We start from the raw sequence: 27,836 nt of genomic DNA, 5'->3' as shown, positions 1-27,836 counted from the left end.
GTATTCAAACAGGATGGTGACTTTTTTTTTTTTTTTTTTTTGCTCATTCAATCACGGAGACATTTAAGTCAACTCGTTCTCTCATTGGTGCATCCCGGACGTCTCCCGGGGTCGGCGGCAGGTCCCTTTGTCGAGTCACTGTCAGCGAAATGATCAAACGACAGGGGCTCGACCTTTTCCTGCAGTCCGAGAGCGATTCATGTTTAGTTATTTGAAGAGGTCAAATGTGTCTGAGACCCACCGAGAGCCTGCCAAAAGCACAAAACGGCCGGGTGAGGACAATGTCTTATATTCTTCTATAACACGAGCAATACACTAAGGGTGCGTCGGGGGGGGGGGTAGACGAACACTTTCCACTCTCACTTTCAGGTAACTTTGCTTGGATAAGTTTCGACCGCTGGTAAACCAACTCGTTCTTTCTCTACACTTGTTTTCTTTTCTTTTTTTATTACCTTCATAGTGCACTTGTAAAAATGACTGCGTGAGATGTTTGTTTGTTTTTTTCCTTCTGTTTCTGTTGCGAGTTGAAGTGCAATCCTAATTTTTCTTAATTTATTACTCAATTGTTACTAAAGATGATAAAGGTGGGAGTTTTCGTGTAATTTGTTTTTAATTCTATGGTATGTGGGTGTCAAACTGGAAATATTTTTGAATTAGAAATGAAAATGTTGCAGGTTGGATTTGCGGAGAATCTTTATTCTTTTGCCAAATAATGTTCTCTTGTACATGATTAAAAAAAAATGTTTTTGTTGATGTTGCCTTTTGGTACAGAGATGCATCAGCGGTAGCTAACTTGTGGTACTATATTTTGAGGGATTTACTGTTGCCAAAAATTACAGCGTTAAAAGGAACACGGAGATGATTATTTAAGGGCTTGTTGTTGCTTTTGGTACATTTTGGAGACTTGAATGACTGTTATGATGAATAATGCAGCCTGGAATGGGAAAAATCATTTGAAAAAGACTTCAAAATGTTGATTATATCACGTGCTTAAATACACAAATTGTAATTTTGAGTTTATAGTAAAACAAATTCAAATGAAAATCACGCAGTTGTCTTTCCTTTAGAAGAAGGTACACTTTTAAAATAAACTCTTAAATTTTCTTAAAGTTTATCTACCGTATTATTTTATTTGCAAATTAATAGCACAAAATTTGACCCAGATATCTTCTCTTCCCCAGTAAGTCGAAGACCCGCCCACCTCTACCTCTGATTGGCTAAATGTATTTAGCATCTATTTCATTATCCAACACATTTCTAAAATGATCATAAAGAGCATATAACTTCACACACAGAGAATCAAACACAAACTTCTGGTGCTTAATTTTATTTTAAAAGAAAAACAAATTGATGTAGAACGCATAAAGGAATGTTGTGATGGTAGTAAAGAAGAAAAAAAAAGACATTTACATTTGAACGCTTAAAAAATGTCAAATAAGATTTAATAAATACTTCAATACATTTAGGCATGCGGATATATATTTTCATGATTTACACTTCATTACAGTATAATTCTTAGAATGATCATCTTCATTATTGCACTTACGTTGTGATGGGTTCATTCTAAAAACCAGTCACATGCATAAGGTCATAAAGGTCAAACTGGCATCATGTTAAAGGATTATAAAAAGAACCCAATTTATTTTGGGAGCTACTTTCACTGATCAAATATCTTTTAATCTTTGAAGCTGGACTCACAGTTGTGACCATCTCACCCCAGAATCTACATTTATTTCCCAAAAAGGTGAAACTATTCCTAGAAGTCGAGCCGCCAGTCAGTGCATGACAGGAGATTATTTCCGTTTACGATACAGGTAACGTATAATCCAACACACAGCAAACGACACCAGGGAGTAAATAATCTGGAAAACAAATCCGTGAAAACAAACAAGGCAGTGGAATGAGAGAAGACTCCCGGGACGAAACTAAAAACATAAATTAACAAAACAATTAACTTCAAAAGTGATCTAGAAGTCGTCATGTCTGGTGAGCAGGAGGCTGCGTCTCTAACCAGCAGAGGGCGATATCGCCTCAAACAGCCGAGAAGAAGCTTCTGCAGACAACATCCGGGGCATTTTAAATAAAGTTGTTCTGACAAACACAATTTTCATCTTCAGGTTATCCTCGCAGGTAATCAACTAATCATTATTTAAAACAAAAAACAAAAAGATGATAACTTTTTTTTTTCCTGTCTGATTATCAGTTGACAAAAAAAAAAAAGAATTAAATAGCAAGAAAGCAGCAAATTGTCACTTTCGAGACTAAAAACAAAGTTTGTTAAAAAGAATTATGTTAAAATAAATGCTGCTTAATTGTGCTGAATCATTCCAGCGTCAATCAGAATATTTTAAACGTACAGCTCAGTTTTTCTTTCCATTTATCTGAAATACATTCTCCACTTTTGACATCTTTGAATTAAAAAAAGAACATATTTAGTGTTTTCTATCCGAGGGAGACGGAACCGTCGGCCCATCGCAGAAAACAGCTAAAGCTGGATTCAAGTGTGTGTTTCTATCGGCGTCGTTGATTTACTGGGACTCCAGTAAAAGTTTAAAAGTTTATTTCCTCCCACGAACTCTGTCAGCGGTTCGTACTGAAGTACAGCAGACGAAAATAATTATTCCCAAAATGCTTTGGCAAATTGCTCCCATTCTAACTTTAGCTTTAGCGTTGCTTCGACACCAAACAGCTGGATGTAAAAATGTAAAACGCACGTCGGTGACCGCTCCGAACGTTTACGTAAACAGAACGCCTCCTAAAACGAACCCATTGCACAGAAAGACTTCGGCGTCGTGAAAACGTACAAAAAGATTTCTGGTCCGTCTTTACAAACAGAAGAAGTAGAAAAACCTTCTGATCCTAAAAAAAAAGGGTGTTTTGTTCAAATGGCACCGGCTCCCGTCTCCGGCCCGTCCCGGAGGGAGGAGCTAGTTCTCCCAGTCGGTGCCGGGCAGGCCTTCGTCCTCGGACTCGGACTCGGGCGACGCCTCTTTGATCCTCCTCAGGGCCTCGTGGATGCTGCGGGTCAGAGCGTCGGCGGAGTGGGGGAAGGTCCGGGCGTGGCGCTGCTGCTCCGGCCGGGTCCGGACCTTCTTCAGCCGGACGCCCTGCCTGATCTGGGCCAGGATGTTGTCGCCGTCGTCGTCCGGGTCGGGGGCCAGAACCCGCAGCTCCGCCTTCCTCAGGTGGAAACTGCCCCGTTTGAGAGAGGCCAGCACCTCGTCCATGGGGGAGGTCGCTGGAGACGCAGAAGCGTTGGTTACCATGGCAAACTGATGTTTACGTGACGGTTTCCTCCTCACCTCGCCTCCACGGCGTCGAGTCCAGTGACGCCGTCTTCCTCAGCTTCTTCCTCGCCGTCAGCAGCTGGCTGCTGTCGAAGAATCGGGGCGAAAACGGAGCCAAGGGCAGAGGGGCAGAGTCAGACGGGCGGCCATGCTGCCGCGCTGGGGGGGCCGTCGCCCTCCCCTCGACCTGCTGCTGGTCCTCTGTGGGAGGAGGGGGAGGAGGAGGAGGAGGAAGGGGAGGAGGAAGGCCAAGGGAACGAACCGATTGGGCTGACGGGGGAGGCAGCGAGAGGAAGGGGGGTGAAGGGGGGAGACTTTGGAGATGGACCGTAGGTAAAGACACGCTGTCGCAGGCGTCGGGCGGGGGCGGGGCCGGGGGCGGGGCCGAGAGGTCTGAGACGAGGTCGGTCTGTCCCGCCCTCCTCCAGCCCTGAGACTGACTCAGACGCAGCCGGCTGGACTTCAGAGTCACCTGACCCGGATAGCGCTGTGGAACGGAGGGGGGGGGGGTCAGACACCAGGCCAAAGGTCAAAGGTGATGAAACGGGCCGAGTCCTCACCTGCTTGAGGCTACGGAGTCTGTCCAGAGTCCTCCGCCTCTCCCGGCTCATGCTGGCGTTCCTCGTCTCCTCGTCTTCCTCGTCTTCCTCCTGCAGGCGGCTGCCGTCGGCGCCGCTTCCTTCACGCTGCCGTTTCTTCTGGTTGTGGCGGACGATGCAGATCTCCTGTTCACGAGGACGAAAGCACACGCCCGGCGTCCTGAACCCAACCGTCTCCCGGCCGCCGCCGCCGCCGCCGCTCACCTTCTTGTTCTTGAGGTAGACTTTCTTGGCGGTGATGCGTCCCCGGCGAGCCTCGAGCTGCCGCGTCCTCTGCTGCAGGACGCAGAGTTCTTCGTCTCCCGGGGGGGACGGCGGCCCGGCCGGGTCTTCTTCCGCCTTCATGGCGTCGGGGCTCTCGAAGGCGTCGTAGTACACCGCCTCGTCCTGTCGCTCTGGAATCAGATCAGAACCAGCCAATGGCGAGGCTCCGAATGCGACGACGGGTTCCCGTTACCGCGGGGATCCGACATCCGACGTCGGGCTCACCTGTCGTTTGCCTGCGCAGACTCTGCAGCTGAGCCGTGAGCAGCAGCTCCTCGCAGCGCTGCACCTCCGCCTGGACGTCGTACAGCTGCAGCTGCAGCTCGTAGCACAGCGCCTCCAGCTGGTCCAGACGCTGCATTGCATCCTGCCCGCCTTTTAGGCTCTGCATCTGGAACCGCAGCGACGCGACATCGTCATTCTGGGACGCCCCCCCCCCCCAGTGAGTCACGACCGCTCCCCAGGATGTTATTCGCTCCATCGCAGGAAATCTGACCCACGAAGGTCATTTTCCCGCCAATCCTCCTCCTCATGCTACCCTCAGCTTCCCAGAGTGTTAGCTTCTGTTAGCCATTTGCTTTATTATCAGGACCCCCCCCCCCCAGACTGATGCTTTACCTCCTCCCTCAAGCCGTGCTTCCTCTGCTCCAGGCAGATTTCTTTGGCCCTCATCAGCTGCAGGGTTTCCTTGGAAACGGCGTACTGCAGCCGCTCCGTGCGCGCCACCGCCGCCGCCCACGCAGCCTTCCCAAACTTCCTCTGGTCGGCACGCATCCGCTCGTACAAAGCTGCAAACACGTGGTCGAACGTCGGGCCGTTTCAGACAGATTCAGACCCTTTCATAGATCGTTCTCGTGTAAACATCACGGCTTGAGCAAAGAATTCAAAATCGTTTCAACAAACCAGGAACTTGAAGGCCTAAAAAGAGAAAGGAAATCCCTGTGTTTGAAGAATTGAGCTCTTTGATTCCAGCGGGTGAACCGAAATCAGCTGACCGGTCAGCTCATAGCTGGGATGTTTGAGGATAGAAATACCTCTGAAGGAGGCGGGGCTAAGTGCGAGGTTGTCCCCGAGGCTCAGAGATGAGATGTTAAGCCTTAAACACACATCAAAGACACCGTTTCTCGTGCGTTTACCTTTCTGCGCTCGAGTCGTGGTTTCAAAGAACTTGACGGTCAGGTCCTGAATGGACAGCACAGCGGCGTGAGCCTTCCTCTGCCACTCCTCGTCTTCTTTTCTGAGGCCGTCCACACGACGAGGACCCAGACGCTCCGTCTCCAGAGAGATCTGATGAGACGAAGCCGGTTAAACGTCGCTCAGACAGAGCGGCATAGATAAATGTTTATTAGCAAACAATCTAAAGTCTTTCTGATGAACGCCATAAGCTCTTAAAAGATCCCACTGTGTGTTCAGGTTATAAAGAGGGCTGCAGTTCCCTCTCCCATCAGCAGGTGGCGGTAGGAGCCCCCAGAGGCCAGTGACACTAACCCAGTGTCCTCCTGGGCTGGAGGAAGACTAAAAACAAAAATACTGGATCGAGAAAGTCTCCGATGAGAAAACACAAACACCCGGAAGCGGATTGTTCCAGGAGACGCGCCGGAGGTCGTGTTTCCCAGTTCACCATGAAAAAGCGTGAGAAAGGGCGAAGCTGCAGTGCCACGTGGAGAACCCCCCCCTCCCCCCCCTAAAAGAAGACCACATGGTACGTGGTCTCCTCCTCGCATACGTTCATGTAATCTTATCTGAACGTAAAACAGATGTGTGTCAGAAACGGAACCGCAGAAATCACCAACAAGCCGCAAACACGCCCTGATTTATGTTACCCAGAATTCTCAGTGCGTTTGTGGGTCCGTCTCCACGCGAGGCGCAAGTACAGGGAGGGGTTTATGGTCTAAACCGGGAGCGCCGGGGGGAGGGAGAGAGAGAAGGAACGTTTAAAGCTCTGACCTCGCTGTTCAGATCTCCTCAAACAGGAAGGATGCAGAACCAAAGCATGTGGGCGGGCTCCAGAACCGACACGACAACAAACGGTGACCCGAGCAGATCGGCCGGACCCGGTGACGGGTCACGCCGCCACCCTCGTGATATTTCAACCATCTGCTGCTCAAGCTTCTCTCTGTTGTTGTTGTTGTCGTCAAACTGAAGCGTCTCTGCATCAAGTCAAGTTGATTCTCAATGAGTTTAAAGCTGATCTAAATCTGCTACCAAATAACGGATGAAATCAGAACAACGTCGGTAGAAGCAAAGCAAGACTTTAAAACAAACGGGAGGAATAAGAAGATCAAACACGCAGTAGCTGACTGATTGATACGAACGATCAAAGCCATCCAGACGCTTCTTGGTTGAACTTTAGAAGCTCCTCGGCCGCTCTGGAGAGAGACGGATGAAAGGATCATCCCTTTGAGGAACTGGGAGCCGAGTCCCTCAACACCTCCGACCGACAGCTGCTGGTGACGAAACACAGACGTGCCAGAGCAGCTGGAAATAGAAGCGACGCCATCCTGGAGGTAAAGTTCCCCGAGTCACGGCGTGGATCCCGTCACGGTGGTCCTGATCTCATCTGCTCGGAACAACAAGTCAAACGGCTTGTATTCCTGGTAACCGTCGGATACGACGGGGTCACTGTGTGTTATTCTCAGCTGATCCCTCGATACCAACTCCGTACTGCGTGTGTGTATAAAAAGCCTGATGCGTCGTCCTCCTCTGTAAACACGCTAATGAGTCACGCTGCAGCGTTACCATGGCTACAGACAGTAGTTTGTTTATTACCGTCCTTCCACCACAAATACTGAAACGGCAAACCCGGACTGATCTAAATCTGGAACTCGTTTCCCCCCCCCCCCCGTTTGAGCGACGTTAGCTTCAGACCGAACGACACCGAAACCGCCTCCACCTGGATTGAATGGATCTGCTTCATTTGCATATAATACTTTGTGCCGAGTCAAATGTTGTGTACAATTTGCTTGACAGGTGGCGGAACAGCCGGCGGCCGTTGAAGGAACGCCGGCGACGCCCGTCGACGCGCAGCAAAGCGGTGGATGCGAGGCAGTAACTGGAGAACTCATCTTTAATTCATGGATGACCTCTGACATTCCCGGCAACGGCACGACACCGCCGCTGCAGCATGAAGGAGGTCAAAGGTCAGTTTTTATTTTATTTTATTTATCCCAATGTGCTTTCTCGGACAGTAATCTAAAACTGCCATTTAAAGTAAAAAGCTTTGGGAATGTCAAAGCCAGCTCAAACATCTCGGAACTCCGGGGAGCAGCAGAGGGTCGGGGGCTCATCCTCCCCCCCTCGCTGAGACATCGGGATGCAAACTGGATGTAAACGACGGCATCCCGGGTCGTTCTTCACAAAAGGGAGGGCAGGGCTACGATCCCCGACTCATCGGTTTGGGAGAAACCAAACACCTCTGCCAGCAGAGGATTTATTTGCATGCGGCTTCATTTATCAGCTGCCGGTTTGGCCTGAGGGGTAAGCAGGTGGCGGCGCTCGTTCTTCCCGGTTGGGGGGGGGCGGGGGGGGGGCATATTCATATCTGTGACTTTAAATGGTTCAACCCTGGAAGCCGACGTCAAATAATGAAGGCAAACGCACCCAAACAGTCGCTCGTGCTGCTCGGCGACTGCTGGGTGATCCTGCTGTGGGAAAAAGAAAATGGACGCCGATCGGTGCTGCGTGAGCCGGTTGTGATGCGACATGTAGACGATGAACAGAAGTCAAAAGGTCAGATGACTCCTGGCGAACATTAAAGGGCGCGAGGAACCCGACCAGACGTTTGATAAGGCCGACTCCGGCCCAACGAAGCCGAAGCTGAAGGAACACAACAAAGATGGAGCGTCTGTGGAACGGACCCGAAGCTGCAGAATTACCGAGTGGTTTACTGGCTGCTGAAAAAATACTTAGGCTGGTTGTTAAGCCGCTCGCGGCAGGGGGGCGGGGGGGGGGCCTGGCTGATCCGCCGGCCTCCACGGCCGATGCAGTAACACTGACTGTCTACTACAGCCTTAGCAACTCGGCTAAATGTCATTACGGTCGGCTCGCTGGAGGACGTTGTCGTGCAGCGGTTCAGGGCTCCTTTCCCAGCGCTAACTTTGGATTTGTAAAACTGCCAAACCACAAAAACGGCTTCGCCGCTCGTGGAGCGGAGGCGGCAGACCGGTGAGCCGCTCCCGCTAAAGCCTGAAGTGCTTAAACCCAGCCCGACGCAGAGGGCAGAGGGCGTCACCTTTATCTGCTGTCGGCGCAGCATCGCCACTTCCCTCATGTCCCTGAACGGCTGCAGCAGGTAGTGGTAGAGCTGAGTCGTGGCCTCCAGCAGGCCTCCGTGGGCCTCGTCCTCCTCCGGGTACACCTGCAGCAGCGCCACCATGCTGTCCGCGGCTTTGTGTTTGTCCAACACCTGGGACAGAACGGCAGAAAGACGTGGTTGGAGACTTCCGAGTTTGACGAGATGCGGTCAGCTTACAACAAAAACAGCTTATTTAAGAGGAGCGGTTCCTGAAAATAAGAGCAGAGACGTGAGGCAACTTTGTTCAAACTCAATGGATGTGGGTGAACAGGATCTAATTCAGGATTACAAGTAAACAAAAGCTCCAGGCTGAACCTATTAGAGAGAGAGAGAGAGAGAGAGAGAGAGGAGGCCCCAGGGCGAGTGTGGTCAGGAATAATACTGTAATTATATTGTTTGAATTTAGTACAATGAGAATAAACTGGCTCCAACCGCTGCTGATTCATTCCATGTGTCCCGCCATCCACAGACGGTTCATTGTTTGCCAGATGAATCCATCAGGAAGCCCCCCCCCCCCCCCGGCTTCCGATTCATACAGTAGAACGCCTCCTCCCGTCCTGAATCAAGTGTTCTCCTCTCTGTGAGGAGCTCTGGATTATGAATAGACTCTTATATTAACTCCTGGCTGCTTTTCCAACGTCCCCGTCCCTCCATAGCTGGGACGGGGACAGACACAGCGCGATTCAGCACAAACACTGTTCCTACTGTTTACCTTCGATCTCTGTCTCCCTGGCAACCACCAGGCCAAACACCGACTCCCCCCCCGGACCCTGCAGTCGCCGCGGGGCAGGAAAACCCCCGGACTGCCCGGGTTCGAGTCGGTTAGCGACACGCTAAACGCTGCAGCCCTGCCATCAGGACCTACTCTTCCAGTTTGCTGGCAGTAAATCTGCTCAGTCTTGCTGGAGGACTTTTTTTTAACGGAAGAATCTCAACGGAGGGACACGCCTCGGCTGCGATCCGAGCCGAGAAACAGAGGTGTAATAAAAAGAAAAAGTGAATTCCAGTTATCTGCGTCTTTACTCTCTTGAGTGGCTTCTAACTTTTAAATATGTAACTGGACATTTTACAGACCAAATAATAAATAAAACTAAATATGAATAAATTACTTCTGCCACGTTCGCATTCTGGTATCAAACGCTGCATGTGTAACACAATCACGGTATTTAAACGTAGCCACGTCTCAAAATACACGACTGTTGTATGTTGACACGCTTTACATTGTAAGAGCTCAATAAAACCACGGGAGGTAAATATTAGTTTGAAAGGCGTCAGGTTTACTACAGACAAGCGGCTGGCCTGATTTCTGCTGGACAACAAATCACAGGTGAGGAAACACTACGAGTCTTCAGTCAATCAGTGACAAATGAGAGTAGAGAGCCAGCGAGCATCTTCAAGTGATGTTCTTCTAATCTCATAATATCTTAATCCCAATCTGCAGTGTCAGTTTAGCAGGAACAAATGTTGTGGACTGTCTGCGTACGTTTGGTTTAATAGTGACTGAATTAATGAGGCTGTCTCGAACAGAAACATGTCTGTTTGAAGAACATTTCACTCCTTAAAGATTAAGATAAAATCCTAACATGTGAGAAGCTGCATTCAGGAAACTGGTTTTAATCGGTAAATGTTCACCAGTGATTCGCGCCACCCCGATCGTGACATTTTAGTCATTTACTGGACTTTTAAGAGTTAAATACTCATCCTAGTTTTCTATCTTAGCATGCTATTAGCTGGGAGCAGGTCAGTGCTCTGCTTATCGCACCTGCAGTAAAGGTTTATTAAAGTTAGCCTTGCAGAAAGCGTGTTCTCCCAATAAAACTATTGTGTAATAATACACGCTGGGTTAAATAACGTTTGTGTTACTGTATACTACTACTACTGTACTTTCTGCTTGTCCCCTGAGGGGTCGCCACAGGAAGTCAATCTTCTCCACTTCACCCTGTCCTATACAAACATACACATATATATATTTGTATTACAGTATTGTATTTTGTGTTATGTCCCTTTATTCTTCTGACAAAAGATCTAAAGAGACAAGGGAGACATTCTGTCAGACAATTCCTTCCAGGTCGGATACCCGGTTGTTCATGCCGGCGAAGTGACGTTAGAATTCCCATCTCTTCGTGCTAACATTCCAACGAGCGTGTGTTCAGGTGGAGGCCATTCTGAGCAGCTGTGACGAGGCGTCGTTTCAGAAGCCTCACCTCGGACTGTTCTCTAGTAACTCCCTTCAGACCAGCTGCAGCGTGACGGCTGGCCAGACCGGGATCACATTACAGGCCAGAGGAAACGTGCAACAGATGGAGGATCAGAGGAGGGGAGGAGGAGGAGGAGGAGAAGAAACGGAACACGAGGTACACTTATGCTCCGGAAAGTACAAACTCTGCGATCTCTCTGCTCTGTGGTCTCAGAGAACTCACAATGTACCCACAAATATTCACATCCCACACAAACGCGTGAAAATAAAGCTGCTTCACCTCCTGCATGAGTCTCCTGGCTCTCTCCAGCGCGTCTTCATAGCCCTTCTGCCTCAGCTCGCCGAGGCTCTCGTAGTACTCGTCCGTGTCGTCCCCCTCGGAGAAAAGCACCTGCGAGAGGATCTTCCACCCGCACGTGTCCAAGGCGTGACCCAGGTAGACCTGCAGCTGGTAGCCCAGGGCGTCGGTCTCCCGCCGGGACACCACGGGGGTTCCGAAGAGCACCGTCCACACGCCGGACTGCGCCTCGGGGAACGGAGGTAAACACGGCTCCAGGTCCGAGTTGACGGCGCACAGCTGGAGGTGGGCCGCCCGCAGGTCCTGGAAGGAGAACAGGCTGGCCCAGCTGAAGTCCCCCGAGTCCGCGTCATGCGGGGAAATGGGCACATCCGCCGGGTCGACGATTTCAATATCGGTGACTTTCGGTGTCACGATATCCCAGGAGCCCAGCGCCTCCACGCACTCGGATGTCTTCGAGTTACCGACTTTGAAAGCCTTTGTCGCGGGCTGCCCTTTGGGAACGGAGTGCGGTCTTACGTTGCTCGTTTGGCGGATGTCATCCTTCTTTGTGACGGGACTCTTTGCGCGTTTATCCGCAGCAGGGGCAGGAGATCCGTCGGCAATGGTCCCGTCGAGGAGCGGGTCCAGAAAAGTGGACCGTCTCTGTACTGTTCTGTTGTGGCAGGTTATGGCAAACTTTCCCTCGATGTCGTTCCAGGCCACGATAAAGACGAATTTATGCTTTTCTTTTTCGTCGAAGACTTTGGGTCGAATGGAAACCCAATCGGATTCCAAGTTATCCTCCATAGTGAACGCCATGACACCCCAGTTAGCCAGGGAAAAACAACAACTCTCGATGCTAAATGCTAGCTAACGTTGACTATAGGCTAGGAAAACAAGGTAACGCTAGCTGAAGCTAGCATTAGCCGTATTAAGAGGCGACACAAAGGCTGTGTCCGGCTCGGTTCGCGAGCTAACGCCGTTGTCCCTCCGAACGGTCCGGTCCGGTCATTAGAAGTTGAAGCGGTCAGTCGCGGTCGGACACGCCGACGTAAACGAACGCGGGGAAACGCGGCTCCATAATGGTTCTGATACCGCCGGTTGTCATGGCACCTGCCCGAAGCTCGCGCTAACCAAAGCAGCCGGGCGCTCTTTGTTGTCCGCTCACGAGACAATACGGTCGCGCGGCTCGGCTCTCGCGTGTCACGTGTGAGCTTCTGTTTACAAGCAGTAAAGGTGCGCGTTGTCAAATCCGGGGAGGGATTTAACTGGTGCACCCTTCCCCCCGCGACGTGTTGCGTTTAAGGACCACGGGGCGTCGTTAAAAGTAGCTTTTTAACACCCAGCAGGCGATAGACGGAAACATTGCGCTCGTTCACTTTTGGTCAAATTCGTGAGAATAAGAATAAAAAATAAAAACAGGAAATTCGGGGGACGCCTTGCAAGGATGTCACAGTTTAGGTAAAAAGAAAATGTAAAGTAAGACATATTACAATTATGCTTGGGAATTGATTTCTTGACACGTTCTGTGCCTCAATTGATCAGTTCGAACTCTGAATTATTCGTTCTACGTTGATGTTTCTTTTAAATAAAAACTATTTAACCTTTAAGACATTGGTTATAACCATTTTCCCCCTGGTACCTGAAGGCCACAATACCAGTCTATTTATAAAGGTAGTTGATTCATGAGAGAATTCCGCATTAGCTTGATCCCCAATTCAGAGTTTAATGTCGTTAAAATTTAATATTTGTCATTTTCCCCCATCGTTCCTTTGCTCTATAGACAACGCTCTCCGTTTCGATCTTTGGCAAACGTGCACGAGGAGCATAAACATCTGCACGTGGGCAAACCTATGACGTAAACACGTGAGAGACGTTCCGATGGCTAGTTGCTGTACGGCAAGCCAACTGGGACAAAAGACTCCTCACTACAGCAAAAAAATCATTTTCAAATTGGATAGGTTTTTTTTACTGTGGAAATTGAACTCAACAAATTACTAATATTTGTTTAAATGTATTAATGCATTAATGACATTTTAAGTGTATTTAATTATAATGGTTAAATACCTACTTGTCGTGTCTTCTGTCCACCAGATGGGAGAAGCGGGACCGGTGCTGTCAGAGACCTGAAGCAACACCTCAACTAAAGGTTACCAGCGCAGTCTAACATTAGCACGAACAGAAGGATATCGTTTATGTACATTTGACAGCTAACATTAAGATTTAAAAAAATACAAGTTAAAGAGCATGCCCTCCTTTTCCCCCCCAAATTTGTGTTTTAAAAAGGAATAAAAACACCACATGCACATGTGGATCCTGCTCAGTTAGAAGTTTATTTTGGATCCCTTCATCAGTTCTTAAGGCGTCAGAGTGTCGTTACTCGTGTGCAGTTCTTTTATCACAGTAAATTAACAGCACCCGAAGTTGCAAAAATCTTAACAGGCACAAATCGAGCATTGAAATGATACAACTTCTCTATAGAACAAAAATGCATTTTAAACTTTTTGGCGTCTCATCTTCAGGAGGAGAGAGTTTGCCACCCCCCCTCTCTGAAGCAGATTAAGAGGAAGCTCATTTGGATTTGTCAGCCTTGTCAAAGAGGGCATCCAGCTGCTCCTGGGTGGTGGCCTCCTTCTGCTGCATCAGGTCGGAGTCGCCCTTCGTGACCCCCCAGCTGTCGGGCGTGGACATAGATGGGCAAAGAGGACGACCAGAGGCGGGCTTCAGCTTCTCCCAGTAATCACGGCGGGCCCTAAGAGGAGGAGTGCGTTTAAGCAAACTCATTTTGTCCAAGCAGGTACAGAAAAGGAGGATCTCTCTCCCTACCTGGCTCTAACCCAAGGCTTCGTGTGCATGTTCAGGCGGCTGCCCCAGCTGCCGTGCTTCTCCGAACCAGCGGGCAGGGAACCCCTCTCGGGCGCGAGCTCCTCAGCCAAGGCGCGGATGTGATAGGGTTCGAATCCACAGCAGCCCCCGATGTAACGAATCCCAGCATTGTACGCTTCCCGGGCATATTTCTGCATGTCCCATCTGGTCAAGATCCTGGGCTCCAGACCTGTCGAAGAGTCGTACACAAGTCTTATTTATAAACGAGACCCAGGAAAACGGACCGGCAGCCTTTTGGCTGCGAAAACGCACCGAAGGGGAACTCCGGCAGATCAATGAAACCCTGGCGGCCGCAGTCGGGAGTGTGATAAGCCAGCGGTTGGATCATGTAGTGAGCCTTCAGCCCAGCCTTCTCCACTCCCGCCATCATTAGCTTCACGGTCTTCAAGCAGGTTTCTGGGTCAAAGTGGCAGTTCACACCCACGATTTGTGCGCCTGCGAACAGGAAAGATGAAAATCATCAAGTGCAGAAGAACTTTATGCAATTCCAACTCATCCTAGATCATCCTGGAGTTTGTGGGAAGACGATCCCACTCAAACATCAAGCTTTGCAGGTTTTTTGGTTGCTTTCAGGCAGCGCGTTTTTCATCCGGCCGCCAGATTGCGCCAAAGTGACTATTAAACCAGCAAGAAAAATATCTTCAACTACAGATCCACATTCCTGTATGGATTTAATTAGGGTTAGGTGTTTAAAATGGGCCAACGTGGAACCGGTGAGACTCGATGTTCAAGTAAATTTGCATACCAGCCTTCACAAGCTTGATGGCACAGTCCCCGGGGCCCACGCCGTTCATGTCTCCCTCAGGCCCGATACACAGAGTCGCAGCCACGGGTTTCCCAGCAGTCTTCAGAACATGGACGGCCCACTCTGCCTCTTCCACATGCTCAAAATACTGGGGGGGGGGGCACACAAAATCAATCATGTCAACCAGTAAATGGCATTATGAAGCGTTAAGATGCAACTAGGCTTCGTTAGCCACTTCCTGCAGCACAATTTTTACAGCTGCTTAAGTTACATTTTAAAGATGGCTTGCAGGTAACCACAGTAACGAGACCAACACCAAGGCCAAGCAAATGACAGAACAGCGCCCCCCCCCAAACTGTGAGGACATCATGGGGGGGGGGGGGGGGGACTGATCCAGCTTAGTGGGCAGAGATGTGCACGTCCGGTTTCACCGCAACGTACCTCCGCGATCAGGAAGTCCACCTCTTTTTTGACAAAGACATCGAGTTGCTTCTTAAAGATGGCCTTGACCTCGTCCTCGCTCTTGCAGCTGAGGTAGGCGGGGGTCTGAGAGACCCCCCCTGCCACCAGAGCACCCCCCTCGCTGGCAACCTCCTTGGCCAGGTCACAAGCCGCTTCGTTTATCTGCTGCCCCTGCAGCCCCAAGGAAAGAGACGGGCCGTTAGGGGGGGGGGGGGGGGTCCAGAACCAGCTCGGGGGGGGGGACGACGACGACTCACAGTGAAGCTCTGCGCGTTGCCCCTGTTCAACAGCTTGTCGTCGCTGGCGTAAAACGTGAACGCCTGCATGACGTCGGAGCCGGCCCTGAGGAACTCCCTGTGCAGCTGACGCACTGAAACGTGCACGTCGGTTCCCGTCAGCACAGAAATGCATCCACCAGCCGGGATGGGTTCGAATCCATTAGAGATAAATACCCGCTTCCGGATCCTCGGCAGCAGCCTCGGGGGTCCACGGCCCCGCCGTGACGTAGCCCCGCTTCTCGAGCTGGAAGACGAAGCCTCCGTCTCCGATCACGACGTCTCCCGCGTCAAGGCGCTCCAAAATGCCCTGCGCGTAAAAGTTACATTTACGCACGACGGAAAAGTTACAAGTGACTCCAAATCTGGCAACAAAACATGATCAATAAACGCATTTACCTTCTTGGTTCCGGTCGGCGCCATGATTGCTGCAGTTTGTGACTCTCCCTCCGTGCGCGGAGGCAAAGCAGCTGCTTTTATAACGCAGGAATGGGTGTGGCGCGTCGGGCCGCCTGCCCCCCCCCAGATCGCCTCTTTGTCTTCTGTTGTTGTTTATTTCCTTAAAATAAGATCATGATGAACTTTTGCTTTTGATTGATAATGGAGAAATAATCTGTTCAAGCCCCCCCCCGAGGCACACACACACACACTCATGGAAGAAGTATGAAAACAATCTGCGATGCTTCCCTCAATGGAGATTAGTGATTTAAAGATTATAAATAAATGAGATTATAATTTCAGAATTCTGAGAAAAATGTATCATGGGGAAAGAAAAATAGAAAATACTTATTTTTTTGATTAACTCTTGCTCAGAGAGAGAGAGAGAGAGAGAGAGAGAGAGAGATTGTTAGAGCATTTGTAACCCCCCCACACACACACACATTCTAGGGGAGGGGGGGTGTCTAGCTGCCGATCGTCGACTTTCGACCTGCATTTGGAGTCGTGGCACTCAAAAGCGTTAACTGTTCCTGCCGCGTAAATGTTGGAGGAGGCGTAGCAACCAACTCGCCTGACAGCGCAGCCGCAGTGCCATTGAGCAACCAGCATGGAGTCACAGCTCCAGAAGAGACAGTGATTATGCTTCACAGTTTATCGTTTTGAGAAAAAAAGCGCGTTAAACCATGTCACGGATTCTAAACCTAATCGGTAACCGGTTACGGAGCGACGCAGCCGCGTGTCCGGGTTTGGCCGGTCTTCCTTTACGCACCATCTGCTGCAGCCCGAGGAAGCAAGCTGCAGAGAGGTGAGGTGCTTCGAGTCGACTTGTGTTACCTGGACAGTAAGCATGTTTAGTCGAGTCTCAAGCGATGGAGTAAATGTGCGTAAAGCCGCACAGCTTGGCGCAACTTTTACGCAGAGCTGCTAGTAGTCTTTACTATGACGTATCTTCATATCCAGGTATGGAAAGCTTTGAAAACGTGCAGCTGGTGCACGATTAAGGTACAATTCGGCCCACTCTCCTGTTCCTGTCCTTTCAGTGGCGCGTCCTATGTTTTGGGAAAGAGGTGGAAGGACACGGCAGAAACTGTCGTCATTGGTGGGGGGTGTGTGGGAACAAGTTTGACTTATCACCTGGCCAAAGGTGGCATGAAGGACGTGGTGCTGCTGGAGAAGTCTGAGCTGACGGCTGGATCCACCTGGCATGCGGTGAGTCTCTCCCCCCCCCCCCCCTTCTATAAGGAGTCCGTGTAAAACGGCTATAGGTGGTGGGTCAGAAGGGTTCCAGCCATGTTTGTGTAAACATTCCCTGTGAAGGTGGGCAAAGGTTGCAGATGCCAAAGAGCAGTTCTTGTGCAGCACCGGGTACTGTTACACAATTACGTGAATAAAATCCACATACTCATGAAAATACCTGCACAATTCACTAAAAACCTGGAGTTTGGTCATTAAAGTGAGTCGAAAACCCAAATATTAACACGTAACAAAAGTTGCAGCCCACTTTTTATTTTATGTTCAATCAATCTACCGATTTCTGTTTTTAATCTATTGTTTTGTCCATTAAAATGCATTTCTGAAACAAAAGAACTGGGATTTTGTCCAGGTTTCTATCGCGTTCCAACATGGTCGCGTTTCCTGTTCAGTCAAGGTAGTACATTTTGTGTGAAGGGCTAATCATAGGCCGAAAAGATTAAGAGTCTAAAAGTTAGAGCAATTTCATCCCGATTTTAGATGAGAGAAATTAATGTATAAATATTTAGATCGGACATCTAGTCGCCACTATCAAATACTTGGAAGTATTCATCACGTTTGGAAAAACCTCCTCGGCCTCATTTAGTCGTTTGTGGCCCCACCCAGAGTGGGCAGCTGTTAAATGAGGTCGAGACCCACTGACTCGGACTGAGATTCTATTAATACTCAGTTGACATGTCAGCAAGAAAACTTCAGTTCGTCTCTTCACGGGCAGCAGCCGGTTCTGGCGTTGGATTAGAGGGCAGCATGAACTCGGAACAAAGTTTCATGTTGATATTCGCACCTTTAGTATCTTTAAATCGATGTGATTTAGGCACTTGATAAATGAGGTGGACACAAAAAAGTTCCAAACTAGAAAAGCACTCGGAGAGCACAGACCTCCTCCAAGCGGCTCATACCCCTCCTAACTGGATCTACACCGTCCACACGGTGATCTGGATCAGCACCAAAAGGTTCGAGATTGTTTTTTGGTATCTTTATACACCAACCATGAAAAGTCAAAGTGAATCAGATGTCAGATATGTAGTTAAGCAGCCGTTCACTAATCATGCATCATGTCCTAGCCTATAGCTGCTAAAGAACCACACATTTTAGGAATTAACAAAGACCCGAAAAGCGGCAAAAGCAGATTGAAAGTCGTATTTTGATTGATCAGGTAGACTCAAGCTCATCGACGGACGAATCCCGCTGTTGCTTTGTGCCCGCTAGACGAACACGCTAACGCTTTTAGCATATCAACGTTGACTTGCAGGTTCATCCTTTTCATTTGAGTGTGCGATTATCTATCTTACACCGTGGCTGACTTATCTTGTTTTGTATTCCAGGCCGGGTTGACGACATATTACCATCCGGGCATCAACCTCAAGAAAGTCCACTACGACAGCATCAAGTTATACGAGAGCTTGGAGGCTGAAACGGGACAAGTGAATTCCCCCCGCTTGTCGCTCATGAGTCTGGCGTGTCGGAGGAGTTGGTGTTCTTCCGTCGTTCATATCGTCTTCCTCCGCAGGCAGTGGGCTTTCATCAGCCGGGCAGCGTTCGAATTGCTTCAACACCGGCCAGGGTGGACGAGATCAAGTACCAGATGACCCGGACGCACTGGCATGTGACGCCACAGCATTTAATAGGACCAGAGAAAGTCCGGGAACTTTTCCCTCTGATCAACATGGACAAGGTCTGTATCAACAAATCGTTCACCGGTACTCTGTCGAACGTCTCAAAGGCGAAACGATTACAAGCCAGATTTTGATAAATTTTGCCGTGAATATTCATGATGCATTACATACTCTGATTTCTTTAAACCCCCCCCCCCCCCCTCGCCCTTTCACCTAGCACAACTACAAAGCTGAATTTAACATTTGTGCAATTGAATTTAAGATTTCCCTGAAAATGAGTTGCACACTATCAATCATTCATGTTCTTTCCCCATCAACCTTTTGGCTAAAATGTCAACTTTTTAGTCATAAAGCCAATAAAAGGTTCAACATTCTTGACAGAATTAAATCAGTCTTTTATTTGAAGATTCATGATCTGCAAATCCTGAGGTTTTTTTTTTTTCTTCTCACATTTGTTCCTCCTAGATTCAGCTCAGTCCAAAATACCAACATCTAATACTTCTTTAAATAATAAACTATTAAATCTGCTGGTCAACACCTTGTAAACAATATGTTGTAACATGAAGGACTGTGTGTGTCTCCAGGTGTTGGCGGGCCTGTACACCCCAGGAGACGGCCATATTGACCCCTACTCTCTGACCATGGCTCTGGCTGCCGGTGCTCGTATGTACGGCGCCCAAATCTACACCACAGCCCCGGTCAGCGCCCTCACCCCAACCGCTGATGGCAAGTGGGATGTCCAGACTCCTCATGGAACCATTCGAGCAAATCGCATCGTGAACGCAACAGGTTTGTGTTTGGACACACAGATGGAACAGAAAATGAATAATTTGAAACAGATGTTTTGTTTCTGATTTCTCAATTCTATTTCTGAGAAGAATAGCTTCTATTCCACGCCGGCTTCATTTTCAGGTCGGATTCCCTTTGCTTTGAGTTTGCATAACGTTATATAGATTTAGGGTTTTGCCGAAATTTGAAATCTAATTTGAAATGTGATGTTTGACTTGATTTGACTTCCTGTTGCCACTGCTCTGCGCTTCGTGTTATCTAAGGACGCTAGAGCAGGAGACCTTTGCCCACAGAGAAGACGGGAGTTCAGGAAAGTGAGCGTTTGGTTCAGACTGCTTCACACCGGTTCGGGTTGGGGGTTACTGGCAAAGACTGCTTTCATTCCTGCTGCTGCCAGTTCATCTGGCGAGGATCGTGAGTTTGCTAGAGGCGCCGCTCTGTCCATAGAGGACATTATGTAAACGCGTAGCGGTGCATACTGTTGGTCTTTCAGGTTGCTACTAGGCAAATAAAATATCAACTGCAATACAACCTTTCAGATAATATGCACGTTTAAAGTGATGCATTTGCTGTGGATGAACTGCAATAAACTTTGTCTTAGCATGCATAGCATTCTAAAGAATAAATGCTCTACTGTTCATTCACTTCCTCTCGCTCTCTCCTCACTGACTTTGCATTCTGTTGGCTTCTGCCAGATGGGCCTCAGATTTCACTCAGTCTTGACATGAGTCTCTGTCAGTTTGTACCGCAGTTTGTTAATGTGTAATCTTTTTGGTCCGCTATGCCGTTACAGAGTGGATAAGTGTAGGCTTTAGCGAGGACATCCACATCGCAGAGTTATAAGCACTGCATTTTTTCTGCTTGCATGCCTGTGGAGTTTGTTTTTGTGGTTTAGAATTAGCAACAGCTGCTATATTGAAACGACACCAGCTTGAAACTCGGTTCTATTTCTAGGGCTTTTTTCTCTTTGCATATTTTGGCTCTTCCATTCTATTCCTCCTCTCCTGCCCTCGACGGAGCCTCATCCTGATCCGCAACCGCTTCTTTTGTCTAGCCGTCTCATTTTCACAAATGGCGCTGTTCCAAATGCAGGTTTTAGACACTCCAGCCAATGGTAGTCCAAGTTAAGTTCGAAGGTGGTTGTCTGGAATTTCACCTCATCAGGTCAGCTGCAATACTGAAGAATGGCAGTTTATGTATCACGGGACGTGATTCTGAGCCTAACTTTCGTCCTACGAGCTTAGAACTCTGCTAGCGTTTCCTGTTTTTAAAGGTAATTTTTAGCTAGAACCGGCTTGCCGTTATCTTATAAACATACCACAGTATTTTAACTAGAGAAACAAGTGGAGCTAGTGAAGACCAAACGGAAGAGTAAATATTGACATAGCATTTACTGTGTAACGTGTGACAGAATTTGCCTCAGGATTAATAAAATGTTCCTGTTAGCTAAGCTATTATCCATTTAAACTTTAAGCTTTTTAAACTTGTCAGTTTCAGTAAAATCATTGATTTAATTCTATCTTTGCTTCTTTTTTTAGGTTTCTGGGCACGGGAGGTGGGCAAGATGATCGGGTTTGAACACGCCACCATCCCGGTGCATCACCAGTACGTAGTGACAGCGACGGTACCGGAGGTAAAGGCTCTGAAAACGGAGCTCCCAGTCATCCGGGACCTGGACGGGTCATACTACTTGCGCCAGGAAAGAGATGGCTTGCTGTTTGGCCCGTATGAAAACATGGAGAAGATGAAGCTGCAGGACTCCTGGGTCAGAGACGGAGTGCCTCCAGGTCTGTCTGCTGTTGATAAAGATCCATTAATCTTCAACCGCTTATCTGGGGTTGGGTCGCTGGGGCAGCAGCCTAAGCGGGGGGAAGCCCAGTCGCCCCCTCTCCCAGGCCACTTTTTACAGCTCTTCCGGGGGGATCCCGAGGCGTTCCCAGGCCAGCCAAGAGACATAGTCCTGGGACTTCCCCGTGGTCTCCTACTGGTGGGACGTCCCCTGAACACCTCACCAGGGAGGCGTCCAGGAGGCATCCTAAATAGATACCCGAGTAACCTCTACTCCGAGCTCCTCCCCGATGGCCGAGCTTCCCACCCTGTCTCTGAGGGAGAGACCAGCCACGCTACGGAGGAAGCTCATTTCGGCCACTTGTACCCACGATCTTGTTCTTTCGGTCATGACCCGAAGCTCGGCCTTCTCCCATGGGTGAAGGCCTTTGGCCTGGCCACCAGGCGCTCGTGTTGCGTGAATACTGAAAACTTCATTGAAGCGATTCATCTTTGACAGGCTATTTTCTTTGTGGTTTTGCTCTTCTCCTTTGTTTGCATCAGGTTTTGGGAAAGAACTCTTTGAGTCAGATCTAGACAGGATAATGGAGCATGTGGAGATGGCCATGGAGATGGTCCCGGTGCTCAAGAAAGCGGATATCATCAACATTGTGTCCGGACCAATCACGTACACGCCTGACCTCCTGCCCAGTGTGGGGCCACATCAAGGAGTTAGCAACTACTGGACTGCCATTGGCTTTGGGTACGTGTCAGGGATGGAGACTGTTTCTGCAAGAGACGCTGAATCGTGACTGTCAACGCTTGGACTATTTTCAGGTATGGAGTCATTCATGCTGGTGGTATCGGTAAGTTCCTGAGCGACTGGATCAGGAACGGAGAACCTCCTTATGACCTGATTGAATGCGACCCGAACCGCTTCAGCAAATGGGTAGATGTGCCTTTCTTGTGCGCCAAAGCTCGAGAGTCCTATGGCTTCAACAATGTGGGTAAGGAGAACGCAAGACAGTCGAGCATGATGCCAAAGAAGACTCTGGTTCTTCTAAAGCTTTTAAATTCTTTGATCTCTTTCTCCAGTTGGTTATCCGAAGGAGGAGCGATTCGCCGGTCGACCAACCCATCGGACAAGCGGCGTTTACGAGCTGCTGAAGGACAAAGGCTCAATGGGCTTTCACGCCGGCTGGGAACAACCCCACTGGTTCTACAAGCCTGGGGATGACACTGGTTACAAGTAAGGAATGAAGTTACACCGAAATAATATAGTTCCATCATTATTTCCTTGTAAATTTCTGATTAGCATTCAGATAATTCAATTAGCGTGTTTTAATGTTTTGCTGTGCGTTTAGAGCAAAATGACGTTTGGAGGAGGTAAAGCAGGGCAGACATTTATTCCTTCCTTCAATAAAACAGACATATATCTGTAGGCCCAGTTTCCGACGCACCAACTGGTTTGGACCAGTTGGCAGAGAGTGTAAGCTGGTAATGGAGAAGGTGGGCGTGATCGACCTGACTCCTTTTGGGAAGTTCATCGTAAAGGGGAAGGACTCACAAATGTTGCTGGACCGCCTGTTCGCTAACACCATGCCCAAGGTGAAAGACTTCTTCAACATCACTATGAAGCATTACAGCTGCATATACTGCTGTGTATACTGTTATTCCAACGCATCTGTGTGCTTCCAGGTGGGAATGACAAACATCAGTCACATGTTGACGCCCACTGGGAGGGTCTTTGCTGAGGTCACAGTCACCCAGCTAACACCGGGAGAGTTCTTCCTCATCACAGGCTCAGGGTCAGAAGGGCATGACCTCAGGTATAATGCACAAATACAGGATGGCAGGAATAACCAGGTCCGTCGGCACAAAAACTGCACATGTACCTAGTACCGGTCCGACGTGTGGCCCTGTGCATTTTGCAGAGATCACCAGATCTCCCTTGTTCTTGGACAAACACAGCCAGTAACACCGCCCTCGTTTCTGCCAATCAGCTTAATTCACTCATGTGAGGCAGGGCCCTTTTTTTCCTGCCGTGAGCGCCCTCTCGTGACTGAAGTGAGATTACACTTCCTGTTTGAAGATGGACCGTTTGTACCTTTAATCGGCAGCAGAGGACGGAATAGAGCCGGAGTCTCTGTTCATCCAGAGACGATGATCTCTGTTTCTCTGTGGATTTGACCTCAGGTGGATCGAGACGGAAGCTGCAGACGGCGGCTATGACGTCGACATCAGCAACGTGACAGAAGAAATGGGCGTGCTGGGCATTGCAGGACCGAAATCTCGCCAAGTTCTCCAGAAACTGACAGACGAGGATCTGAGCGATGCCGGGTTCAAATTTCTCCGCTGTAAAACAATAAAGTTGGCTGGCATTCCTGTGCGGGCCATCAGGATCTCCTACACAGGTGAATCCAGTCCAAAAGAATGCGTCTGTTTGAAGGAGTATCTATAAGACACTGTTATGGGCTCGTTTTTTTATACTAATGATTTACAATTTATCAACGAAACGGAATAATTGATGAAATAATTTCATGCATCCCTGTTTTATTCTTGTTGTGGAGCAAACGTCATACATGTGTACACATTATGAGAGTTATATCATTATTTACTTTGGTTGGACGAGTCTATTTACAGATGCTGCGCCGATAAACAAATATCCTTGTAAACAACACCAACTACAAATAGTTGTTCAATCACCTCACGATCTTTGCCGTTGACATATGTGCAGCTGTAGCTTTAAATTACCTGCCAGTGATACCGTGTGTGTGTGTGTGTGTGTGTGTGTGTGTGTTTTTAGGTGAGCTCGGTTGGGAGCTGTACATGGACCAGAGCAACATGGCAGCTGTTTACCGGGCCATGATGGAAGCAGGAAAAGATGAAGGCATTGACAATTTCGGCACCTACGCCATGTCCTCCCTCAGATTGGAAAAGGGCTTCAGGGGCTGGGGACAGGAGGTACACACACACACACACACACACACAACATTGTTATAACAAAAGTTGTGTTTCAAACGATTTCTTGTTCAAGCCTCCAGGAACTAGACGGGGTGAAGAAATGTAAATGATACTGTGAGAGAAATTCAAGAGCCGTTTCCTGGCTTTATGCTAAGCTAAGCTAATTGAGAGAATTTCTGATGTAGCACTTGGCAAGATGAAAATAAGTCAAATGGAGTAGCTCAGATGCTGATGGTAACTTGTCGGGTCTTTCCAGATGAACAGTGACACCAATCCTCTGGAGGCTGGATTGGATTATTTCATCAAACTGAACAAGGTAACGCTGCATCATCTGTTCGCATCCAGGATTTATTTGCTCTAACGGTGAAAACATTTAGAATAATCTCTGATTACGGTACTTCTGGACAAACTCCCAGCCGGCCGACTTCATTGGGAAAGCAGCCCTTCAGGAAATCAAAGCTAAATGGCTGAAGAGGAAACTTTCCTACATCACTGTGGACACCGATGACGTCGACCCGGAAGGAAACGAAACCGTCTGGCACAACGGCAAGGTAGGCAACAGGAAGGGGGCAATAGGTGTGAAAGATAAGAGGCCACATCCACGGAAAAATAGATCCAGATCCACCATGATGGGAATTCCCCATGTTTCCCCAACCTGTTAGGAAGTGATGACCACATGATTCCAAATGCTGGCACTGCGTTTAAGGGGTTGGGCGTTGCTGATCGAACTGTTTCGTGTCGATGGTTTTGGTGGAGTTGTGTGTTCTCTGGGTGTTTTCCAGTCACATCCGTGCTTTCCGTTGTCGATTCCAAGCAAATGTTGTTCCAGGATCACGCAACCCTAGTTCACACATAAAAATAAAAGTGTGTACATAAGGATTTAATGAGCTCAACAAATAACAATATCTCTGTGTACCTGTGACTCCTAACACACACAGGTTTTCTCTTGAAGTCGTTTCGAGTGTAGAGGTCACTCAGCCGATGCCTCGTGTTTGTCATCAGGTGATCGGCAACACGACGTCCGGCGCTTACAGCTACACCAGCCAGCAGAGCCTGGCCTTCGCCTACCTGCCCCCGGAGCTGAGATCTGTGGGTCAGAAGGTGGAGGTGGAGCTACTGGGAAAGACGTACCCGGCCACGGTCATCCAGGAGCCGCTGGTCCTCACCGAGCCCACGAGAACCCGGCTGCAGAAGAAAGGGACGGGCAAAGCGTGAGCGCCGAGAACGTGCGCCGTGATGAAGAGGAGCAAACTGAGTCAGGGGAGACGCCGTAGAGCGCAATCTGGTTTTCCAGCGTCAGTCGAATAACCGTTGCTTTGGAAGAGTAATTGGTGTTTTCAATTCCACGTATGAAGTTTAATGTTCATCGGTCAACAGAAGAACCTTTTCCCAATAATTTAACATTTCAAAATGGGACTCGGCTGCATTTGATCATCTTTACTGAGAGTTATAAGACAGTATTTATACAACCACCCGCTGCCTTCCGGTCGTCGGTAGCAAAGTGCAGGACAAATAGATTCCAAAAGTCATTTCTTCCTGCATCTGTTGGTTTTATCAACAGCTTCTGTGTCACTTGTGCACTTTTAATGTTTTAATTGTGTGGTGACTGAATTGGTGTGTGTCTCTGCTGGCTGTGCAACAAATTGCCCATCACGGGGATAATAAAGTTTTTTCTGATTCTGATTGTGAAAGAGACAAAACGCTTGCAAATATGTACAAAGATCATTTTGTAAATCTGTTTTTTTAATACCCTGATAATTAAAGTTATGAACTTGATCTTGATTTTGGGTTTTTCTGTGTGTCTTTTCTCTCCACTCTTTATCAGACAGTCTTCCTCGTTTTTATTTTGACTGGAGCACTATCATCACCGCTGGATCAGTACCCATGATGATGATCCTAAAGTTTCCACTATTAGAATTATGCTGTAAACTGTGAACATCTATTTCTGAGCTAACTTTACTTGACTTGGGAGTGTGTCGGCTTCCCGTTGATCCCGGCCGGCCTGCCTGAAAACCTCCACGCAGGGATGAAGTCCGTGAATCGCTGGTTCCCAGCTCCAGGTAGGGTGCGAGCCGAGGAAACACAGATGTGAACGCAGGATCTGACTGAAAATTAAATATTTATCTGCCTTTTGTTTGTTCACTCCGGTTTGAGACGGACGGCAGGCGATGAAACCCGCAGAGTCCTCAGAGAGCATCATGACCGTCCGGCTGATCGCTGCTGCTCTGCTGTAAATATTATGTCTCTTAATTTATTCTTATTTTGCATCAATGGAGTAATTTATTGGTATTTTATTGGTATTGTTAAATGTTGATGATTTATGTACGTACTAAGGACTTTCAACTGAAACAAGACCGCAAGGGCATTTTTGAATGCTCCTCTTAGACAGGATGTTTGACTGTACTTGTACTGTAATACATTCTACTGTTTGACTGTACTTGTACTGCTCTAACATTCTACCTAATAAATATATTCATCATCATCATCATCACCTGCTCTTCAGCTGCTCGACAGCCGCACATCGTCTTCATCTTGGCGGACGACTTCGGCTGGAACGACGTCGGCTACCACGGATCAGAGATCAAGACCCCGAACCTGGACCGGCTGTCCGGCGGGGGGGTCCGCCTGGAGAACTACTACGTTCAGCCCATCAAATGACACAATGAAATAACACAACATGATTGATGGGCAGCAAAACCACAGCTGTCATTTGGTGCCAGCTGTTAAAGGCGGTGTTGAAGTTTAAGGTGAGGCTGTGTGTGTGTGTGTGCGTGTGCTATGACTATTATTTAGGGATAACTTTATTGTCGTTATACTGCATTTCAGCAGTGGCTAAGTATAGAGAATAAAAATGTTTTACGGATGACACACAGATTTGGTGCTGAGGACATCCAGTGCTCGACAGAACACGGGGTTTAGGTGTGGCAGCGTGTTTCTGTTCTGGATCATCACCAAACTTTATTCAACTGTTCCCGGCAACATTCCCAACGTTTCCTGGAAATGTCATCAATATTCCTCAGCAGTTTCTTGAGTTATGTTGCTGACAGGCCGACAGATAAAAACCGAACCTCCTTGTGAATATATTTTAAATATGACTTTATCGTTGAAGTTTGCAGTAGCCTCCTCGGCGCTCCTCACCCTGCTGCGTCGAAGCCCTTCTCCTTGACTGTTCAACCTGTTTCCTTGACGTCAGACGTCAACATCAACAGAGGCTCACATGTCGGCCTGACGCCGAGCATCACACACCCGAACAACAAAGCTGGAGCTCTCGTCATCGGGTTTTATGTCGACAACATTTGTTATGAAGCAGAGAATGCAAGTAGAGGCATTTTATTGGGCTGCTTCATTAGCACATAAATATTATAGCTGCAAACCGTTTCCTCGCTCCATCCATTCATCCATTCATCGTTTCTCCTTTTCCCTTTAAGATAATGAACATTAAGCCTTTTGGTCATTCAGAAGCAAAACCGCGGAGAACGAGGAGAAAATCTTCACACTCAAACGCTGAATCTGGCAGATGCTTTTTTGTATGTGCTCGTAAACACACCTGTGCGTCGTTGTTAACCTGTCCAACTGGAAAACCTGCATCCTCGTGTTGTAAACGTAATCCTGAGGGTTCGACCTTTCAAGAGGGCATGTGCTCAGATGAATCCAACCAGACTGTCTTTGTCTGCGTCTGACTCTCTTCATTGCTGCGTTCTGATTTAAATAGAATCATTTAT

General features: G+C 48.3%; 3 protein-coding genes across 3 annotated transcripts; 1 reads left to right on the top strand and 2 right to left on the bottom strand.

Moving 5' to 3' along the window:
- Positions 1–1,319: 1,319 nt before the first annotated feature.
- jmy (junction mediating and regulatory protein, p53 cofactor) lies at positions 1,320–12,101 on the bottom strand. The gene is made up of 9 exons (XM_068752646.1): positions 10,922–12,101; positions 8,382–8,555; positions 5,287–5,437; positions 4,769–4,938; positions 4,376–4,541; positions 4,091–4,281; positions 3,848–4,012; positions 3,303–3,774; positions 1,320–3,238 (listed from the first exon to the last, which is right to left on the bottom strand). Exons 1-9 carry the CDS (start codon positions 11,738–11,740, stop codon positions 2,928–2,930), a joined length of 2,619 nt encoding a protein of 872 aa, XP_068608747.1. The 5' UTR covers positions 11,741–12,101; the 3' UTR covers positions 1,320–2,927.
- A 1,132-nt stretch (positions 12,102–13,233) lies between these two features.
- On the bottom strand, positions 13,234–15,796 carry LOC137908345 (betaine--homocysteine S-methyltransferase 1-like). The gene is made up of 8 exons (XM_068752741.1): positions 15,689–15,796; positions 15,467–15,599; positions 15,272–15,384; positions 14,994–15,185; positions 14,553–14,700; positions 14,060–14,242; positions 13,748–13,976; positions 13,234–13,673 (listed from the first exon to the last, which is right to left on the bottom strand). Exons 1-8 carry the CDS (start codon positions 15,710–15,712, stop codon positions 13,493–13,495), a joined length of 1,203 nt encoding a protein of 400 aa, XP_068608842.1. The 5' UTR covers positions 15,713–15,796; the 3' UTR covers positions 13,234–13,492.
- Positions 15,797–16,410: 614 nt separating this feature from the next.
- dmgdh (dimethylglycine dehydrogenase) lies at positions 16,411–25,860 on the top strand. Its single transcript, XM_068752495.1, has 16 exons — positions 16,411–16,532; positions 16,768–16,936; positions 18,304–18,402; positions 18,489–18,653; positions 19,179–19,383; positions 20,922–21,170; positions 21,715–21,913; positions 21,988–22,157; positions 22,246–22,399; positions 22,593–22,758; positions 22,849–22,979; positions 23,347–23,564; positions 23,957–24,114; positions 24,371–24,430; positions 24,531–24,665; positions 25,117–25,860. Exons 1-16 carry the CDS (start codon positions 16,411–16,413, stop codon positions 25,327–25,329), a joined length of 2,613 nt encoding a protein of 870 aa, XP_068608596.1. The 3' UTR covers positions 25,330–25,860.
- Positions 25,861–27,836: the final 1,976 nt, after the last annotated feature.

The sequence above is a fragment of the Brachionichthys hirsutus genome, chromosome 19 (genome assembly GCF_040956055.1).
Source record: "Brachionichthys hirsutus isolate HB-005 chromosome 19, CSIRO-AGI_Bhir_v1, whole genome shotgun sequence".
Lineage (NCBI taxonomy): Eukaryota > Metazoa > Chordata > Actinopteri > Lophiiformes > Brachionichthyidae > Brachionichthys > Brachionichthys hirsutus.
Note: the sequence above shows the minus strand (reverse complement) of the source record. Positions and strands in the feature narration are given on the sequence as shown.

Bases quoted from the DNA above. Each gene is read 5' to 3' on its own strand.
- jmy (XM_068752646.1), bottom strand. From the start codon at position 11,740: ATGGCGTTCACTATGGAGGATAACTTGGAATCCGATTGGGTTTCCATT. The intron at 4,282-4,375 runs GTGAGCCCGACG...ATCTGATTCCAG, and splicing joins TCTGCGCAGGCAAACGACAG to AGCGACAGGACGAGGCGGTG. The intron at 4,013-4,090 runs GTGAGCGGCGGC...CCTCGTGAACAG, and splicing joins TCTACCTCAAGAACAAGAAG to GAGATCTGCATCGTCCGCCA.
- LOC137908345 (XM_068752741.1), bottom strand. From the start codon at position 15,712: ATGGCGCCGACCGGAACCAAGAAG. The intron at 15,600-15,688 runs GTAAATGCGTTT...TTTTACGCGCAG, and splicing joins CGCCGACCGGAACCAAGAAG to GGCATTTTGGAGCGCCTTGA. The intron at 15,385-15,466 runs GTATTTATCTCT...TGCACGTTTCAG, and splicing joins TGCCGAGGATCCGGAAGCGG to TGCGTCAGCTGCACAGGGAG.
- dmgdh (XM_068752495.1), top strand. From the start codon at position 16,411: ATGTCACGGATTCTAAACCTAATCGGTAACCGGTTACGGAGCGACGCA. The intron at 22,759-22,848 runs GTGAAAGACTTC...GTGTGCTTCCAG, and splicing joins TCGCTAACACCATGCCCAAG to GTGGGAATGACAAACATCAG. The intron at 24,666-25,116 runs GTAGGCAACAGG...GTTTGTCATCAG, and splicing joins CCGTCTGGCACAACGGCAAG to GTGATCGGCAACACGACGTC.